General features: G+C 39.8%; 1 protein-coding gene and 4 long non-coding RNA genes across 6 annotated transcripts; 3 read left to right on the plus strand and 2 right to left on the minus strand.

The window, feature by feature from the left end:
• Positions 1-444: 444 nt before the first annotated feature.
• Positions 445-1,081, minus strand: LOC148842202 (uncharacterized). Its single transcript, XR_016103711.1, has 2 exons — positions 904-1,081; positions 445-837 (listed from the first exon to the last, which is right to left on the minus strand). It is a non-coding gene; the product is annotated as an uncharacterized LOC148842202 (long non-coding RNA).
• Positions 1,082-3,526: 2,445 nt separating this feature from the next.
• On the plus strand, positions 3,527-4,576 carry LOC148842203 (transcription factor MYB114-like). Its single transcript, XM_088958913.1, has 3 exons — positions 3,527-3,771; positions 3,876-4,005; positions 4,101-4,576. The coding sequence occupies exons 1-3, from the start codon at positions 3,633-3,635 to the stop codon at positions 4,444-4,446; spliced, it is 615 nt and encodes a 204-aa protein (XP_088815039.1). The 5' UTR covers positions 3,527-3,632; the 3' UTR covers positions 4,447-4,576.
• Positions 4,577-14,169: 9,593 nt separating this feature from the next.
• On the plus strand, positions 14,170-15,158 carry LOC148842204 (uncharacterized). Of its 2 annotated transcripts, XR_016103293.1 has the most exons (4): positions 14,170-14,405; positions 14,507-14,550; positions 14,670-14,718; positions 14,838-15,158. It is a non-coding gene; the product is annotated as an uncharacterized LOC148842204 (long non-coding RNA). The 2 variants fall into 2 exon arrangements; XR_016103292.1 differs by lacking the exon at positions 14,507-14,550 and having other exon boundaries at positions 14,253-14,405; positions 14,551-14,718.
• A 2,582-nt stretch (positions 15,159-17,740) lies between these two features.
• On the minus strand, positions 17,741-19,199 carry LOC148842205 (uncharacterized). The gene is made up of 3 exons (XR_016102825.1): positions 18,913-19,199; positions 18,635-18,817; positions 17,741-18,503 (listed from the first exon to the last, which is right to left on the minus strand). It is a non-coding gene; the product is annotated as an uncharacterized LOC148842205 (long non-coding RNA).
• On the plus strand, positions 19,074-19,843 carry LOC148842206 (uncharacterized). Its single transcript, XR_016102826.1, has 2 exons — positions 19,074-19,203; positions 19,504-19,843. It is a non-coding gene; the product is annotated as an uncharacterized LOC148842206 (long non-coding RNA).
• Positions 19,844-20,056: the final 213 nt, after the last annotated feature.

The raw sequence follows: 20,056 nt of genomic DNA on the forward strand, positions 1-20,056 counted from the left end.
GAAGTGATATCTTCGAAACACCTTGTTTATTGATCATGTATGCATTTAGGTAGCTGCTATGTCTGGAAGAGGGATTTTGGTAATAACCAAAGACCAACAATATTTCTACTGTTGTAGCAAGACAATGTATATTTATCTGTATATCTGTAGCAGGAGTCATAGTGTTGTGTAGCAAGTACTCAATAGATATATACTCTCATCAGCACTGATGCACCTTTAAATCTTTGCTTTCCATTGCTGTTACATGATCTCTGCAGATATGGCTTCCAGGTATAAGGCTGCATTTGGCATTCCTTGTACGCCAAAAAGAGGTAAGACCTTGAAATAAGGAAAGGCAAATGAAGCCTAAGACTTACAATTTTTTACCATTGCTGAAACCAACTGCCTCTTCCGAGAGAGAGAGAGAGTATTACGGTGTAGATACTAATAAAGAGAGACGGAATATTGACAAAGAACCTTTAAAATTTCATGAGAGAATACATGACAATCATTACAAAGGGAATTATGATCAAATTCATTTGTCGCAATTGATCAGCTTCAGCAGCGTCCTCTTCTTCCTTTCCCTCCGTTGCCTCTGCTCCACGACTGGATCAGAAGCCGGTACTAGTGGTGCAGCAGGAGCAATATAATTTTTGTCTTCTTTTCTTTCTCTTGTAAACGAAGCCGTCGTCGTTGCACAGCTCTCACTCCTCCTCCCAGGCTGTTCCAGCCATGGTCGAGCGCCTCAAGTGAAAACTCAAATTCCGGAGAGTTTCGAATTTTGGAGGGCTTTCGAAATCCGGGGGTGTCAAGGGTTTTAAACGGCGTCAGGAGGCTCCCACTTCGGCGGGTTCAGATCTGTGAATGTTAGAAAACGAATGAGAGACAACAAAAAATAATATATAAGAAATAAGAAAAACTTACAGAGTACTTATCTGGTATGCCCATCGATGTCAACCGACGGAACTCGACCAGGTTAATCTCCGTTGAGTGAGTTACGAAAGGGGGCCGGCGCTAAAAGTTTCAACTCGAAGTAGAATAGAGGAGTATGAGAGAAGAAACACTTTTGGGCAAGAGAGGAATTAACGGAGGTGCATTTCACAGCGTAAAATGGATTCCACATGCGTCTCGCTTAATACGCGTGTCATGACACGCATCGCATTCCGGTTTTGTGAGACGTTTTTGGGGGACAAGTATGTGGGGGGCAGATGCGAATCCGCATTTAAGTTGCAGTAGTGTCACCGATCCATTCATAAGAACTAGCTAGGGTTTATATTGGCAGGCTAAAAATAATAGAATTGAATAAATTGAAGACCGAAGAGAGAGAGAGAGCAGAAATAGACATTATTAAATTAAGATCTTAATCTTGAAAACATATATGGATCATTGATTTTATAAGTCCAAAGGGGAGGCCTCGGCCAATGATGTAGAATTAGTTTCAGCATCCTGAATTGTACGACTCCAAGGGGGAGTATTGGTTGCCGATTAGACTCCTCGGTTCCAGCATCATTGATTGCCATCGAGAATCTTCAATCCTCGACTGTACAACTCCAGGTGAGTCCTGTTTTCTCTTTCTGTGGCCGGTAGAATCGATTAGCCCATGCTAATGGTGGCTTCATACGCTAAGAATAAGAGCGGGCTGGGCCATGAGGTCGATTAAAATTGGTGGTTCACACATCCGATTAAGGGTATCAATAGGATTGGATTTGGTCCAATCCGTTCCAATCCATTGTGAGCTCATTATAAATGGGCCAAGATTAATCTAATCCAATGAATATTTTGGACAAATTTAGACAGGTCCAACCCAATGTCTGAACTATCCAATTTATTCAAATTTATTTTAATTTAGATTGGTTTCAATCCAAATCTGATCCATTGACACATATATTCTTATCTTATATCAATGGATCAGATATTAACTTAATCCAATCCAATCCAATATAAATTTATTACCCACGAATCAGGTCATATTCAATCTAATAAATATTTTTGACTCAATTCATCCAATTCAATATATATTATTGGTCTATCCATTGGACAGGGTACAATCCAAAATCGATCCATTGACACTATTACGTCCAATAATCCACCGATGCGCAGAACGTGGAACTTAGTGAAACTTACTTCCTCAGCCTCGCTAACGTGAAACCTTCTCTCTCTCTCTCCCACTCTTAAGAGTGCCAGTTCCAATTTTGTGATTGGTTTGGATCAAATTCTAATACTAAATACCGAGATTCTCTCTCTCCATCGTCATCTCATTTGTTCAGTGAACTGTTGTGCATTAATTACACGTGTTAAGGCATGTGTAGATGTCACGTGCATTTAAGTTTGCCCAACTCATAATAAATGCCATATCCATGACCATTGGAGCGATTTACTTGAAAGAAGCTTGATCATGTCATGTCAGTGCCAATATGATTTAATTAATCAATATTTTATCTTCTAATTATTATTCATTACATCTCTTGTTTCAATTAATTAATTAACTAATTAATTCAGTGGTGGAAAACAAAACGCCTGGACTTGGATGACCAGAGTCAGAGTCAACAAGTATAATAGCCAATAAGCTCAATGTTCTTTGTAAGCAATTCAATTCAATGATATTATAATTAATAAATATATGCATTTCTCTTGTCATCTATAAATGCAATCACATCTCATCCCAATTCCCAATCCCAATTCCCATATCCCATGAGCCATGTGGATCACACGATTTACATACAAATTACAAATGCATCTATCATTTAAGTTTCACATAATAATAATAATAATAATAATAATAATAAAGAAAAGAAAAAAAATAGTTTAAAACAAACGCAACAATATAGGAACGGCAGGTCCACAACTAATTGAGGGCCAGAAACCATGCAAGCACAATGAAGATTATATTTTGATCAATAAGAATGGGAGTGACAACACAGTAACTGTTATACTCCTTAATTCAGTACACATTACCTTCTATACAAAAAAAGCATTGTTTTCACTTTTCACCAAACAGATGCCTCCTTGCTTTTCCATGCATTTTCCATATAAAGAGGGTGGGTCCCATTATAACATTCAATAAAAACAAATTACATGATGATCGGACTATAGATGCATATTGTCCTTTACTTACCTTACTCTTCAATTCAAAATTAAAGAGGCCAGAAACTTATTAACGTTAATAAGGACCAGTCTTAAGTCTTTAACACTGAGAGTTATAACTTTTGTAGTATACATTAGGGCTCCGTTTGGTTTGGAATGAACTATTTTAATTTCAATTGTTTGGTTGAATGGAATTGGAATTTCATTCTTATTCTTGCTGGAATGGTATTCTCCCATTTAAGAAAATGGTCATTTCCTATATCTTCTTTGGGAATAAAATCTCATTTCTGCTGATTCTAATTTCTATTCTCATTCTTGTCTGAACCAAACAGATTATGTGAATAAATCATTCTAATTCCGATTCCCATTCTTATTCCGACTACAAACCAAACATACCCTAAGTTCTTTACCTTGTAAATTTCTTCGTACAATTATTAAACCCATAAATTAAACTTCCGATTTTGGATGTGTGAAGAGAATCTGAAAACAGTTCTCTATTACACCTATAAATGGTAGTCTTCTCTCTCTCTCTCTCTGTGGTTTTTACTATCATCTAGGATCTAGTTAGGATGGCGCTGGTGATGACTGATGGAACCCCGAAAAAGGAGCTAAATAGAGGAGTGTGGACAGCTCAAGAAGATCAGAAGCTCGCTCAAATTATTGAAGTTCATGGTGCAAAGAGGTGGAAGTCAATTGCAGCCACAGCGGGTGGGAACCTGTTACGTTGCAGAAAAGAAAAGTCCAACTATCTAAGCATACATATTACCTTTGCATTCTGAGCTTGATTATTAATTGCATTCATGTTCTTGCAGGTCTCAACCGGAGCGGGAAGAGTTGCAGGTTGAGATGGATGAATTACTTAAGACCAAACATCAAGAGAGGCAACATTTCAGACCAAGAAGAAGACTTAATACTCAGGCTTCATAAACTGCTGGGAAACAGGTTAGTACTGGTTTATGAATCCACATTCTAACTACAGTAGCTGCGGTTTCTTCTTTTTTAATGATTAGAGTCTAACTGATGATGATTATTAAAAGGTGGTCTTTGATTGCTGGACGGTTGCCGGGTCGAACGGATAACGAGATCAAGAACTACTGGAATTCTCACTTGAGCAAGAAAATAAACCAGCAGACGGAGGAGAAACCCAGTATAGTTGCAAGAACAACAACAACAACATGTTGGTCTAAGCGTCGGAAAACCAGTGATTCGGAGAAGGATCAAATACAGGTTACCGAGGATGGCACCTCCAAGGGACATGGGGGCTCAGTGAACAATATTGATGTGGATGAGTTGCTAGATTTCTCTGTTGAGGGGCCTTTAATGAGCTTGGAGTGGCTGAGAAAATTTAGTGAATTCAAGGAGTGTTTGTGTGGGTTTTCATGAAATTAATTTGATATATTCTCTTTTCCTTTAATTGTTATTTTGTCTTTGAAATTATTCGCATTCTTTCTACTGCATGTTCTTGTTTTGAAGTTGGTTAATCAGAATGAATATAATGCAGATATATTGTCAATATTTTTGTACAATTAATCGACCGAGCAAATTAAATGTTGGGATGGGTGGACCCTCATCATCATGCATGTTCATGGATCTCTATTATGAATTAAGAGATGTATGGCTCAAATTCACAACGAATAGAGAGTGGGTAAGAAAAGTTTGTTGGAAACTGGGCTCGTTTCGGACGCGCAATTATTCAATTGAGTATATGTATCTTTAAGTGAATGGGTTCCAATGTGGTAGGTAGGGGTGGCAACAAGCCGAGGCTGTTTTCCTTCATTTTTTTTTTTTCCGTTGTGTGTGCGTTATCTTAAAGCTGAGGCTGTTTTCTTATTCCAGATGTTAGAGGAGTAATGTCATGAATACATTTAAAGCTTTCTATCCTATTTAATGAAAGAAAAATCCAATCAGATGGTTGGCAAATTCCATACCTTTGTCTTAATTTAATGTCCTTACCGAATTCGATTCAATCTTACTTCCTGCTTCTCTGCACACATTGATTTATTCTCATATTAAACTCTCATTGAAGAAGAAGAAGAAGAAGAACCAACTATTGGAGATTACTTCATTTATTTTCTTGTTTCTGACCTCGTCGTGGAAGCTGAGTCCTCACCGTCACTAATCGATACGAAAATGAAATCATGCGAAACCAGAACCAATATCTTCGACAAATGCATTATCTTGTTTATATGAACGCCCTGGATTGTTTACTTGGTGCCGGAGAAATGCCTTCTCTGGCACATGACCTTCGTTCCTAATGCAAAAGCTCAGGGCGCAGGCAAGACTTCGGCGGAAACTACTCAAAATTTCCGGTTTTTCTTTTCTTTTTTTTTTCCCATTTCCTTCTTTTTCCTGCAACTTTAATCTAATCCGGTGGATATAGATTTCATTTTACCAACTTTTGGTCGTCTCCCACTCTCTCTTACTTTGTCTACTTTAGTTTGTCTGGGCGGAAGTTTGCCTGCGTATCATCTCCACAGAGGAATCAGCTCTGGGGCACGTAATTGGCTTTTACAATTCGAGGTAAAAGGGATTAGTATTAAAAAATTAGTTCTCCATCGTGAAGGTGCATTCTTCTATAACAATCGGACAGGAATCAACAGAAGCCCGCGCCTCTGGCTCTGGCGCTGCTGGAACAATAGTTTAGCAGTTAGTGTCCAGTTGAACCGCCGAACCCATCCTAACCGGAGTACCGGACTTTGACTGTTAACGTTACGCGTTCCTTCTCCTGATCGATGTGGACGAAAGCGATTCGCGGGTTCACTCGTTCAGTGCACCCATGGGTGCACAGAACGCGAGCTACCCATTTTCATCTCTCTCTCTCTCTCTCCTGTGAATCAAGTATCTTAGCATTGCCTTAATCTTTCTGTCACGATTCTTTTTCTCCTCTGGTTTTTCTTTGTCGGTATAAACCTGTATAAATTAGAAGCTCATTCATTGGTTGGAGCAGTACGTACTTGGTCGATCTATTAATTGGATTCGTGTAAAGTAGGTACTGATGATGTTAACTAATGACAATAATGAAATAGCAGGAGCCAGGACGAGGAGGGGACCTCAAACCAGGTATATACAATGATGGAGGGCCAGCTCACCAACCGACCACAGCACTCTCTAGAGTCCTTACGTGATTCAACACCCATAGGATAATGGCGACAGCTCCATGCATTGTATAAGCATTGAGGGCGGTGGCTATCGGATGTACTATAAATAACCCTGTTCTGAGTTAATAGAGGACACAAGAATTCACCAACTTTTCTTTCTCTTCCAAGGCTCACGCCTAGTTACAACCGACTTTATGGTGAAGCTTCGTGTTCGCCCAGTGCTTGTATAGCCAATCCAGTTTATTGTTTCTATGTTGCATCAGGTGGTATCAGAGCGGGAGTTCGCCCAATTAGATGACTAACTAAGACGGTAGTAGTCGCAACTAACCCTGTGACGGAGATCAAGGGTTACAAGCTGTTTGGAGAGCAATCGAAGAGCAGCGCACAATCACACGTAACATTGAGCAGTAGCTGGCAAAGATCGCTGGACAACTGCGAACCTTGTTGCAGGAGGATGTTCCAAGGAACTGGGATAACCCGTACCCAACCGGAGGAGACGACCACGGTAGACCACTCGTCAACCCCATACCCCGAAGTCCTGTTCTTGATGATGATAGCGACGACGAACTAGATCTCGGCGTTGCTCTAGTTCTTCCCGACGACGACAGAAACGGTAGAAATTGGCGCAACCCCGACAATTTTAATCCTCGTCGGAATCATGATGAGTTTAAACTCAAGGTAGATATTCCTACTTTTAGTGGGGATCTGGATATCGAGGGCCTTCTAGATTGGATCACCGAGGTCGACCATTTCTTCGAGTACATGGAGATCTCGGAAGAAAGAATGGTGAAATTAGTAGCTTTTCGACTGAAGGGATGAGCATCTGTGTGGTGGGAATGAATGAGGGAGACTCGGATCAGAGAAGGAAGAGTTCCAGTTCGAACTTGGAGGTGCATCAAGTAGCTAATAAGAGGTAGATTTTTACCCCCTGATTATGAGCAGTATATGTTTGAATCATATCAACGATGTGCACAGGGAACAAGAAGTGTAAATGAATACACATCAGAATTTCTGAGATTGGCTGAACGAAATCAACTATCTAAAAGTGATAACCAGTAGGCAGCCCGTTATCTGAGTGGTTTGAGACCTGCTATCAAAGACAAGATTGGCGTCTAGATGGTTCTCAGTGTGCAGGAAGCAAGGAACTTAGCTTTGAAAGCTGAGTTAATGTTCCAAGAAAGAACCCAGGCCGATAGCTACTGACAGTACAATGGGAGCGACAACAGACCGACAGTAGTTGACAAGAGCAAACCAGCCCCGGCAATACAACCCTCCCACCCGCCGAATACAGCTAGCGCCACTAAGGCCGCCATGGGAGGAAACACTCGAGGTAACACTTCAAACCCTCATAAACCCAGTATACTTTATGCAAAACCTGCTCCTTTTAAGTGTTTCAAGTGCAATGAAGTTGGGCATAGGTCTAGTGACTGTCTCAAAAGGAAGGCAGATACCATGGTAGAGAGGGAGGAGGGAGAAGATGTTGACGATGAAGTATATTGTGGAGCTGATGGAGAGGACGAAGAAGGTCCCTATGAACATGAAGAATACAAATGTGTTGTGAGGAAACTAATGCTGCCCAAAAGAAGCAAAGATACCACTCAACGACATCGACTGTTTCGCACTAGATGTACTGTACAGGGTAAATTATTTGATTTAATTATTGATAGTGGCAGTCAGGAAAATATTATTTGCAGGGATGCGGTATAGAAATTACAACTACTTCCTGAGAAGCATCCGAACCCATACACAATTGGGTGTATCAAGGAAGTCGGCGGCATACGAGTGGAGGAACGCTGCAAGGTCCCATTCTCCATTGGTAAGTACACTGACGAGGTATATTGTGATATTGTGGATATGGATGCTTGCCATATTTTGCAGGGTAGTTCTTGGCAGTTTGATGTAGATGCAAAACACTAGGGTAGGAAGAATACTTACCAGCTCGAAAAAGACTGTGTACGCTACACCTTATTACCCATGGCAGAAAAGAATCCACCAAAGGCTCCAAAGGCAGAGGGGAGAAATTTCCTTACCATTACACATCACCATGCTAAATTTGTAAGGGAATGTAAGGATACCTGCGAGGTCCACTTATTGGTGGTGAAAGGAGAAAGAATGAATGAGTCACTGGAGGAAAACAAAATTCCAGTGGAAGTGCAGGGACTACTCGATGAGTTCCATGACGTAGTTCTTGATGAGTTACCTAATGAGCACCCACCCATGCGAGACATCCAATATCATATTGATTTTGTTCCTGGTGCTAGTCTGCCTAATCTACCACACTATAGGATGAGTCCTAAAGAAAATGAGATCTTACGGGAGAAGGTAGAAGAATTATTAAGAAATTGGCATATTTAAGTCAACATGAGTCATTGTGCAGTACCAACATTATTAACACCCAAGAAAGATGGGAGTCGGAGAATGTGTGTCGACAGCAGGGCTATTAACAAGATCACTATTGGCTACAAGTTTTCCATCCCCAGGCTGGACGACATGCTGGATCAACTCGATGGAGCCATAGTCTTTTCCAAAATCGATTTTAGGAGTGGTTACTATTAGATCAGGATTCGTCCCGAAGACGAGTGGAAGACAACTTTCAAGACTAGAGATGGACTGTTCAAATGGTTAGTCATGCCCTTTGGACTAACCAACGCACCCAACACCTTCATGAGGCTAAGGAATCAGGTACTGCGCCCTTTTATTGGTAAGTTTGTTGTGGTATATTTTGATGACATTTTGATTTACAACAAATCTATCACTGAGCACCTAGGACATATCAGAGAGGTCTTGAATGCATTAAGGGAAAACAAATTATATGCTAATTTAAAGAAGTGCACTTTCATGAGCAATAATTTGTTGTTCTTAGGGTTCATTATAGTAAGGATAGAATTAAGGTGGATGAGGAAAAAGTGAAAGCCATTAGGGAGTGGCCGACCCCATCAAACGTCACAGACGTAAGACATTTCCATGGGTTAGCAACTTTCTACTGGCGATTTATCAAACACTTTAGTTGTATTGTAGCTCCCATCACTGAGTTTTTGAAAAAGGGAAAGTTTCAATGGGGGGAAGAACAAGAACAGAGTTTTGCTCTCATAAAAGAAAAATTATGCACCGCTCCTGTCCTTGCATTACCAAGTTTTGACAAGCTATCTGAGGTTGAATGTGATGCCAGTGGAGTTTGCATAGGGGCCGTATTGTCACAAGAAAATAGACCAATTGCCTACTTTAGTGAAAAGTTATGCGAGGCCAAGAAGAAGTGGTCCACTTATGACAAAGAATTCTATGTTGTTGTTAGAGCACTGAAAACCTGGGAACATTATTTAATTGCTAAAGAATTTGTTCTCTACACCGACCACCAAGCTCTTAAGTATCTCAATAAGCAAAAGCAGTTCGGAGTGACCTGCATGCAAGATGGTCTGGTTTTATTGATAAATTTCCATACAAATTTGTGTATAGGTTTGGACAACAAAACATAGTGGCCGATGCTCTAAGTAGGCGTGTAGCCCTCATCAAGACTCTCAACATTGAAATAGTGGGCTTTGAATGCTTGAAAGACCTGTATGCCTAGGATGAGGACTTCAAACAGGTGTGGGAAAAGTGCATAAATTGACAGCCAGTAGGTGATTTCTACATTCATGATGGGTTATTTATGAAGGGGGAACAATTGTGCATCCCTTGCACCTCCCTCCGCAAGAAGATCATCAAGGATCTGCGTGAGGATGGATTAGCAGGACACCTCGGGAGAGATAAAATGATTGAAGCAGTTAAAGAACGTTACTATTGGCCTAAATTAAGGAGGGATGTTACCACTTGTGAGTAGATGCTATATCTGTCAGACAGCTAAGGGATATACCCAAAATACTGGCCTCTACATGCCTCTACCTGTTCCTACTACGATTTGGGAAGATTTGTCCATGGACTTCGTGTTAGACTTGCCAAAGACTCCAAGAAATATGGACTCCATCTTTGTGGTGGTTGACCGGTTCTCCAAGATGGTACATTTTCTCCCATGCAAGAAGACCGCAGATGCAACAACGACAGGTAAGCTATTTTTCAGGGAGATTGTCCGTTTACATGGGGTACCTAAGACCATCACATCGGACCCTAGGTAACTTGATTTGCAACATCTATAGGGAGAGACCAAAGCAATGGGACTTTGCCATAGCACATGCAGAGTTCGCCAACAACAATGCAGTTCATAACTCTACAGGTAGGTCCCTGTTCTCCATTGTTTATACGAAGGTACCTAACCATGCGTTGGACTTAGTAAAGCTACCCAGAGTACCCGGCCTCAGCACTTCTATAGAACAATTGGTAGAACAGATCCAGTCAGTCCATGAAGCAATGCAGCAGAAACTGGAGCGAACCAATGCGAAGTACAAGATTGCAGCTGATAAGCATCGTCGGCACCAAGTGTTTGACGTCGGTGATGAAGTCATGGTGTTCTTAAGGAAGGAACGCATACCTGTGGGAAAGTATAACAAGCTACATCCTCGGAAGTATGGTCCATACAAGATCATTAAGAAAATTAACGACAATGCTTATGTCGTGGACTTGCCAGATCACATGGGTATTTCCAAAACTTTTAATGTTGCCGATCTTCATCGTTACTTACCGAAGGCAACACTTGCATATTCTAGTCATGACTTGAGGTCGAGTTCTTTCCAAGCGGGGGAGAATGATAGAGGGCCAGCTCACCAACCGACGACAGCATTCTCTAGAGTCCTTACGTGATCCAACACCCATAGGATAATGGCGACAACTCCATGCATTGGATAAGCATTGGAGGGCGGTGGCTATTAGACGGTGGATGTCAAAGGCTGCCTGAAGAAGATTTCGAAGATGTCTATCCCAGTTGTTTTAGTTGCTTTATAAGTTTAACTCTCCTAGTTATTCTACAAGTCCACCGGATGTACTATAAATAACCCTGTTCTGAGTTAATAGAGAACACACAAGAATTCACCAACTTCTCTCTCTCTTCTTCCAAAGGCTCACGCCTAGTTACAACTGGATTCACGACGAAGCCTCATGTTCACCCGATGCTTGCATAGCCAGCCCGGTTTATTGCTTCCACGCTGCCTCTTACAAGGTCTGCATGGCTTTGAGAACTAGTTCAGCCTGCTCCCTTTGAAGCTGTAAGATACTTTTGCCTTCTTCGTAGCTGCTGCCAAATGCTGCCCTGGAGATGACATCGGCCGTAAGTTTCTGAAATCTGAAGTTCAGGCCAGACATCCAATTCACAACACCCTTCACTGCTAACCAGCTCATGCCATCGTTCTATCAGCTTGCTGCAACTCGTCAAAAATGCTGGTAGCATTGCTTGAGCCTGTGATCGATGATGATCAGATCAGGAATGAAATTAGTCAAAATTAAATACAGTATGTCAGATGTGGGTGGGTGGGCAGAAGTAAACAACCTTGAGCTTCTCTAGGTGGAAAGCAGGATTGATTATCCTTCTGTGTTTGGCCCACTTTTTGTTCTTCCAAGCTTGTAAGTCCCCTTGTTAGAACAAGAATCAAGGGGTCGATTTACTGGTGGCTTTTGGAATTGATGCAACTTGTTGGACAAGGCTTTTCTCGTTAGCTCTGGATTGATTAGTCTAGGTGTTGTCCCAGCCCAGCAAAGAGATTTTACCCATTTTTCCGAATTTCAAACATTTCATTCAATTAGGGTCAGCATATCAGAATTCATCATAGGCGAAACTCCAAAGCAGAGTAAGCAAACAGGCCTGGCATCAACCCAACTCCCAACTTTATAGTTGGTGTTAGGGAAGTAAGTTACTGAGGGGCAGGTTGGGCTGGGTTTATGATCAATCCAGGCCCAACTTAAGGTTTGGGTCTAAGATCCGAGCTCGATGTCAAATACAATTTTTTTAATATGATCTCAGTTGTCAGGATTGTAATTTGATGTATTCGGGTTGGGTTTAGGCCTGAACTGGGCTTAGATCGATCAATAAACCCATTCTAAAATTACACATGAATGTATTCATTTAATATGTAAATATGTATTCATATATGCAAATACATGTATGAATGTGTATAGTTGGACCTGGCTTGAGTTGGGATAAGGGCCAAGCCAGGTTCGAACCAGATTCAGGCTATTAAGAGCTAGGCCTGGGCCTAACCTAAAAAATAAAAGAGCCCAAAATCGTGGGCCCAAATCCAGCCCAAGGACCAAGAATCCAAGCCCAGTTCGTATAAAGTTCAGGGCAGGATTGGTCCAGGGTCGGATTGAGTCCACCCAAGTTGCACCTCAAATTGATTTGTCTCCTGGTTAGAAGTGCAAATCGGGCCGGGCCCTGGCCTGACACGACCCGGCACGACGGTCTACGGGCCATGCCAAGCCTGGCACGACCATGCGTGCTGTGTTGGGCCTGGGATTTTAGGTCCACGGCCTGACATGGCACAGCCCAACACGACCCATATATATATATATATATATATATATATAAAATAAATATATTTTTTAAAATTTTATTATACTAATTTATTTAATTATTGCATATATAAGCAATTTTATACACAAAATTCATATAAAATTAAAATTTTAAAAATTTTTTATCAAATTTTTTAAATAAATAGCTTTGGCCCGACACACAACCCGACCTGTCCCAAGATTCGGCCCACAGGCCAGCCTGACCCGTGGCACAACATTTGTGCGGGCCACCCACGGGCCGTGCCGGGACTTTACACCCCTACTCCTTGTCCAGGGGGGTTTGCAATTCTTGGGGCCAAGCCAAGCTCACTGCACATTCATTATATACCATTTGATAGTCTTATTAGCAGACTTAAGTACTGGCCCATCCCAGCCCAAGCCCAAGACCGAGCCCTGTGGCTTTGGTGGGTTATTCATGGTCTCATGGATGACAAATTTGACATGTTAGATTACCGTACTGTTATGCAATTATAAAGATGTGCAATCTTGTGGGTAAGATTCATGGGTCTGGATCATGCTTCCTTTGTGAAGCTGATAAAATGTTTCATGTCCCCTTACACAAGCCTTGGATGCCTGGCTGCTTCAAAACACTTGTCTAGGCTCTTGGGCCTCCACAATACAAGCCAAGAGGAAGAGAGCCAGGGCGATGAACCTAAAATCTTTCATATTAATTTGTTTCTTGTGCAAAATTGAATCGGAGTATGAGGGAGGCAATTGTTGGAGTGAAGCCCAATTGAACTTGATATATAGATGTTTTTGGATTTGGTTCTTAAGGCTGCATTTGGAAATGATGCAAATGGAGTATAAATCTTGGTTTAGGGTAAATTTGTACCCTGGTTCACTTTTGTTTATGTTTGGCAATATTATATTTTTGCACTAACAAATGACAGACCAATGCATATTTAGATTGATAATAAGATGTAAAAGTACATCAATAAAAAAGAAGTAAACTTGCATCAAGTGGGCTTTTGATAAAAAAAAAAAAAAACCACATACATAATGGAATTCTTGGTTGCATCCATAACACCTAAAAGTCTGTTTGGTACGAAGGTAAATTTGTCAATGCAAAACTAACCTAACTTTGCAATTTATATGAACCATTTTATACTACATATTTGCATTGTTTTCAAACACAGCGTAATTGGTGGGCTGGAGGTGACCCTCACAATCAACCATCTTAGACGAGTAGTAGCAATATACTATAGATTTGAGCATACTAATTAATCCTTTATTTGTACAAGTTTTGAGGTGATTGTAATTACCTGATTAACAAGTAGTTGTAGGAAGGGTTAGGAATAATCATTCATCTGTCTCCAAATAATATAATATAATATAATTTTAGGTTATACATTTTTTATAGGGGTTTTTACCGTTTAGTTCACCTCTATTTGGAACTAGGAGTTCTAGGAGTGGACTGAAATCCTGCCCATGGATTGACACTGAATTCACGGGCAAGATGCGGTTTATAGGGGGGCTACTAATAAACAAGGGGACTGCAACTCCCATCTCTGAGGGCGATTGCAATCCAAAAATATCTTTTTTTTTTATATTACATATTTTATTATATGGGTCAAATGACTAATATATTGTTTTTTAAATTTTTTGAGTTACAATTGGTGGGGAGATAATTACATCATGGTTGATGGTTCTCATTTTATTGTACCATTGTTTTATGTGTAAAGGGGAAAAAAAGGAAAAAAAAATCCCTCCACCCAACTCATTTTGCCAAAAGTTGAAGGTTGAAAGAAAGTTAGGGTTAAGTCTTCAACCAGATTTCCAAGTCCTAATCATGAATCCGCAAGACTACATCAGGTTTGTTTATTTTTCTTCCTTTCCTTATTTCTTCTTCTCCTAAAGTTACATTGCTGCAACGTTTTGTTTTTTTTTGTTTTTTTGTTTTTTTTTTCTTCCAGCTAGCCTTGCTAGTATTGAATTTTCATGGGGCTTATATTTACAGGTATCATTTTTTTTTAATCTTCCGAACTCAGCCTCCCATTAAATCCAGATTTCCTACTCACTTTTTCTACTCACACCCTACTCACAATATAAGATGGTGATGTATGACTACAATTCCAGGTGGATGGAGAGTTGTGGGCAGGAAATCCAGAATGCCTCCGATTTACTGGTATATTATTTTTCTTTTCCTAAATGTATTCATTTCTTTTGCTTTTGGTCTTTCTTTTAATCCTTTTCCATGGGGGAAGTGCATAAATGGTTCATTCTAGTTCTGTGGTGGCTTTGTAGGTAGGTATGATCGGGGTGTGGGGTGGAGAAAATTTGGGAATCTCCGTTTTCCATTGGACGGGGGATGGAGTTTGGGGGCAGGAACGGAGTGCAGTGTGTGTTTAGGGCCAGGGAGAGGGTGTGCAAAAACTGTTCTGGTATCATCAGTTTGGGGGGTTGTTCTAAGCAAATCTCCCAGTCATGTAAGTTAGACAAATTAGAATTTGAGTTGAATACAGTGAAGTTCTTGGCTTTGTAAGAAGGAATTCTTCTTATATCTTACTCCTCTTACTTCTCTCTGTGATGGATTTCTTAGAGTAATAAACTTTCTTATCTGAGTTATTTCTTGGCTCTCTTTCTTCAACCCCACCCCATGTTGATGAGAATTTGTTCTAACATCATGACTTTCTTTAAATTAGGATGACCTCCATTCTGGAGACAAAGGAAAAACCAAATCCCACAAGGCCTGACAAATTTGATAATTTGATATTCGATTATAGTAATTCAAGGAATACGTTGAATGTTTGGGGACGGGGTTCTCATTTTATGTTGATTCGTCAAATATGTTGAATGTTCATTAACATGGTGAATACGACTTTTTTTAAACCCAAACTTTATTCTAGGCGGAGGGGCGGCCACCTCAAATTTTATTAACCATTATCGAACAGAAAATCAGAATAAACAGGGGAGGATATAGCCTGCTGTGCCCCATCCCCAATACAAAAAGCATTCACCATCACTCTCTCAAATACAATCGGGTTATCCAATTCTCAGAATAGAATTAAAAAAAAAAATGTATTGATTTTCAAATTCACACCCACATTTGCAAGGTAATTTGTACATCTATTTTCTTCTCTCAAGGAATAACCAATAGAATACCTCCTGTTATCAAGAGTTCGTTTAATCTTTATATAAGTGTTGTCAATTGATCATGGGTGAGATGTCCCATTAATGATGTCAACTAACACCTCATTGTCATTTTCTACTTCTAACTCAATGATTCCAAGTTGGAGACCAAAATGTAGCCCATCCAGAAGAGCTAAAAAGTCAGCTTGAATGGAGGAAGAATAGCCATAGAAATTGTAGAAAAGAAAAGCAAAAACCTCTCGAAACATCCCAAACAATTGCACTCCCACCGTTGTCACCCGGGTTCCCTTGACTAACAACATCTACAGTCAGTTTATATCAATAATGGATTGAAAATTTCCAAGATACCCATCCAATTTTTCTTCGCCTAACTTCCTTGACTATAATAATATTAAGAGTTTGGAGCAAAAAGTTGTTAAAACTTGCATTAAGAGTTCTGAAATTATCTCATTAGATGTTGAAGTTTTTTCTTCAAAGACTCTTTTGCATCTCTCCTTTCAAATAATCTAAACAATGAGACATAGGGTGATAGCTGTTAAGTTGTCAACTTAAGAGTGAAGTTTGCACTGACACCACCATGCTCTCTCCCCATCACCCCATCTCTAATATGGTGGACACAGCTCTTGTCCTTGTCATAGATGTTAAGATACATCACTTAATTTCACCACAATTTAAAATTTTCATTCAACATAGAATACTCATCTATCTACTCAATTGCAACCATCATATCATCAATCTTAGTATAATTATTATACCCAAAATCATCTTACCCCTTTCCCAAGAAATCTATTATTAAACTATTAAATCAAACAAACCAAAGTCAATTTCCTTTTTGGAAAAAAATGATTTTAGAACAATTAATTTAAATCTAAAAAAATAACACTCTTTTCAGATTTGAATAAATCATTTATTCATGTGCGTCAAAGATGAGACAAAATTATTTTTAAATAATATTACTTTTTTAGATAAATCGATTATTATATATTTTACTTGAAGAATAAAAGAAAATTGATAAATGCTCTTATCTTGATAAACATTTCCTAAGAAAACACTTATTGGAATAAATACATTTGCCCATATAAATTATTTGTCCAACGCCTAATTAGATCTTGAGAGATTGCTGCCCTTGCCGGGGCTTTGGCAATAATCTCTTAGTAAGAAGTGGTTAAAGGTTTAAAGCATTTTTTGATATGAAATCAATCAAACGTAAGAAGCTCGACAAATACGCCCAAAAGCTGGGCTAGAATGATGCAAAAGCCCACACAATATGACATGTTTCGATTTTGTATTGGTGTACGTAGGGTTGCTTTTTAGGGAAAATTCCTGAGGGTTATCCTGTATTTTAGGTTAAATGTCAATTTAGCACCTGAACTTTAAAATTTGACAATTTAGTATTTGAACTCTCATTTTGCGACAATCTAGTGCGTGACGCTAGTTCACCGTTGAATGTCATAGAAAAAGACATAAATGCCCCTTATATTTTATCTATTTTTTAAATTTTTTACTGTATCGTCTCCTTCGTCGAACACCACAATTGTTCTCCGCCATTATCGGAAGACAAAAAATCAAAACAGGGCTAATAGAATCGTCTCTTGCTGCATCGTCTGAGTTCAGGTTAGGACATAATGCAGATGCTTCATTAAAAACCAGAACGAAAAACAAACACACCAGAAACAGAGACCAATACATCAGAGACTCAGAAGATACATCGCACAAAGCCAGAAGTTCAATGCCAAACATCGTGAAACTCATCTTTCTGAGAAAAGGTTCATTAGAAGGGATTTAACTGAGAAAAGGTTCAGTCACCTAGACCATTTGGCAGACAGTTGATTGAACGAGTAGTTCAATAATCTATTCTGATCTGGTTAACCCTTAAATTTTGAGGTCTTAAATCCAACCCACAGCATATGCTTTAAATATCAATAATGTACGGAGGTTCGTTCAAGCAGATAGAGCACAGAGAAACACGTATGCCTCATTCACTGTGGCTATAGTTGCAACAGATGGCAAACGTGCTACTGAAGTTGGCCTAATGAAGATTCAAGAACGATCCATAATTGAATTTGCAGAAAAGAAAGTAGCTATTACTGTATAAATGATTCTTTTCTTTTCTTTCCAGAACACAGGTGGCATCCTACCCGGGGATGGTACACGAAAGGATGCCTGTAAGAATGAATGATCAACGTTTTTTTGGGGAAAAAACGTTCTTGTTGATCGGCGATAGCATGCTCTGTTATTGCTGGAACTGGTTGAGAACCGCTGATTTGTGAGATGGGGAAAAGACCACTGACGCTGCCTGATCTGAATACCGGAGCGACGAGGAGATTTCAGCAGTAAATTGATCCTCAAGGTTTGAAGGGGTTAGGGTCTTGGAACAAACAGATCTGTTAACAGTGGATGAACTAAGACGTGGCTGAGAGAAGCATGACATATCATTCAAGAGTTGCTGTTGCTGGTTTTGGCTAGATACTAGGCGGTGTAAGTGATCATCCCGAGCCCGAGAAAATACCAAATCCGATAGTTGTGGAAGGAAGGTATGAACACCGTCGTCGCACAAACTCCGAAGATGTACGTCCATGTCCTCTTATCCGGTAGTTGCTGCTCTCATCATCGAACCCACCATAAATCAGCTAATCAAATCAGCACTCTTGTTCTTTCTTGGGCTTTTGGGACTATGCAAAAGAAATGAAAACAGAAAAAGCTGAGTTTGCGCAAGCTATTAGCTGTATGACGGACCCCAAAGAGGAGAAATGTACAGTTGAAGGCAAGTCCCACAGCTTTCCAGTATGGACCCAGTAATCTGTCAAGCACTTCGAACCACTGAAATTACAAACGGTAGCCAGTAGGTATGCTGTAGCTAGTGGAATTAATTAAGAAGGCGAAGTATGAATTTTCTGCAACTCCTGATTTTCTTTTTTCGCTTTCTTTGATATGTTATTTTGGAAGGTTACCTGTATAACATGGTTCTTAAAGCTCACGTTCACCTTCTCCTTTCTACTTCGGTACTCAATGTATAGGACGCTGATGAGATAAGCAGTCCAGTTACCGAGGAGGCCGTAGATTATCTGGAATATGCCTGAGAGCATTCCCAGCTGAGAGAACGAGTATGGCAGCGTTAACAGCACCTGAGCTACCTGTAATTAAAGGCAAGATTGAAAATCCTTAGACAAGATTGAGAAAAGGAGCTAATGGAATTGATTTTTATTATCTTGGTCTTCGTGGGTTTTACTTGATTCGAAGCGCAACTGAACCAGGCGTCATAAAAGGAGCTGCCATGCCAGAAGAGGCTCTTCACGTTAAACTTGGACTGATCTGTCTGCTGATCTTCCCCCACTTGCACAACCGTGTTTTTGTACTGCACTGGGTGAAGCCAACACTCAAAATGTGACGCTGGAGTTGAGTGAAGTGTGCTAGGAATGAAGAGCGCGAGTTAACGCCGGGTAAAATGGTCGGAGCTGATTGAAGTCTCCCCTCTAAAGATTGAAGAGAAAGGAGATTAGGGGAGTAGGAAGGAAAAAAGGTATAACGGTCTGATCTTTTCTTTAAAGGTTAGTTTTGGTATTAGAAAATGTTTAAACCGCACCTGATATCACGTGATGTTTAACGCTAAGTATTTTATCATTACACAATAAAAGTTCGGATATCAGATTATCGCATTTTAAAATTAGGGTACTAAATTGTCATTCTGCCTAAAATATAAGGAACTTATCGAAATTTTATTTTATTTATTTTTATTACTTGTTTTAGTTTGGGATATAAACTTTAGTCCCACCATATAAGGGGATTCTTGATCAGAGATTGATGCCAAATCAACGGACAGGATGAAGTTTACATGAGAGTGGCTATTAAAAGACTATGGGGGGCTCTCATTGAGAATTCCGCGGTGAACTTCAAATTACTGTATCGTGTCGTGATTCATGCAACTCCTGCAATAATTGCACAAACAAATGTTGCTGGGCATTGGATCAAGGTCTAACTGGGTTTATTCCTTTTTCAGCTTTTTTTATTTTGATTTTTTTTGCAGGGTTTCATGTTTTGTGTATTGTAGTCCTTCGTTTTCGTTTGTCGTTCATCTTGCATTTGTCCATAAATTTTGTTTGTTTGTGTGAAAATGACACGTACGTATTAATTCAAATGAGCTCCTTCACCTTGTGATGATATTTTCTTAGTCTTAGAACCAGGGTCACAAACCGACGAATCGTTTTCGGTTTGGATTCATCTCGGAGTCTGGAATCAACCTCATTTATTTATTTTTTCTATCCAAATTATTGGAACGTACAGAAACGTCATGAAATCCTTTCCTCCTCATATTCAATTATTCACACAGATTTGCAGGTTGGTTGCCAACGTTACTGCAACACTGCATGCTAAGG

Source organism: Nelumbo lutea, chromosome 8 (assembly GCF_056320005.1).
Source record: "Nelumbo lutea isolate HS-2025 chromosome 8, American lotus-T2T, whole genome shotgun sequence".
NCBI lineage: Eukaryota > Viridiplantae > Streptophyta > Magnoliopsida > Proteales > Nelumbonaceae > Nelumbo > Nelumbo lutea.

Bases quoted from the DNA above. Each gene is read 5' to 3' on its own strand.
- LOC148842203 (XM_088958913.1), top strand. From the start codon at position 3,633: ATGGCGCTGGTGATGACTGATGGAACCCCGAAAAAGGAGCTAAATAGA. The intron at 3,772-3,875 runs GTGGGAACCTGT...ATGTTCTTGCAG, and splicing joins GTCAATTGCAGCCACAGCGG to GTCTCAACCGGAGCGGGAAG. The intron at 4,006-4,100 runs GTTAGTACTGGT...GATTATTAAAAG, and splicing joins CATAAACTGCTGGGAAACAG to GTGGTCTTTGATTGCTGGAC.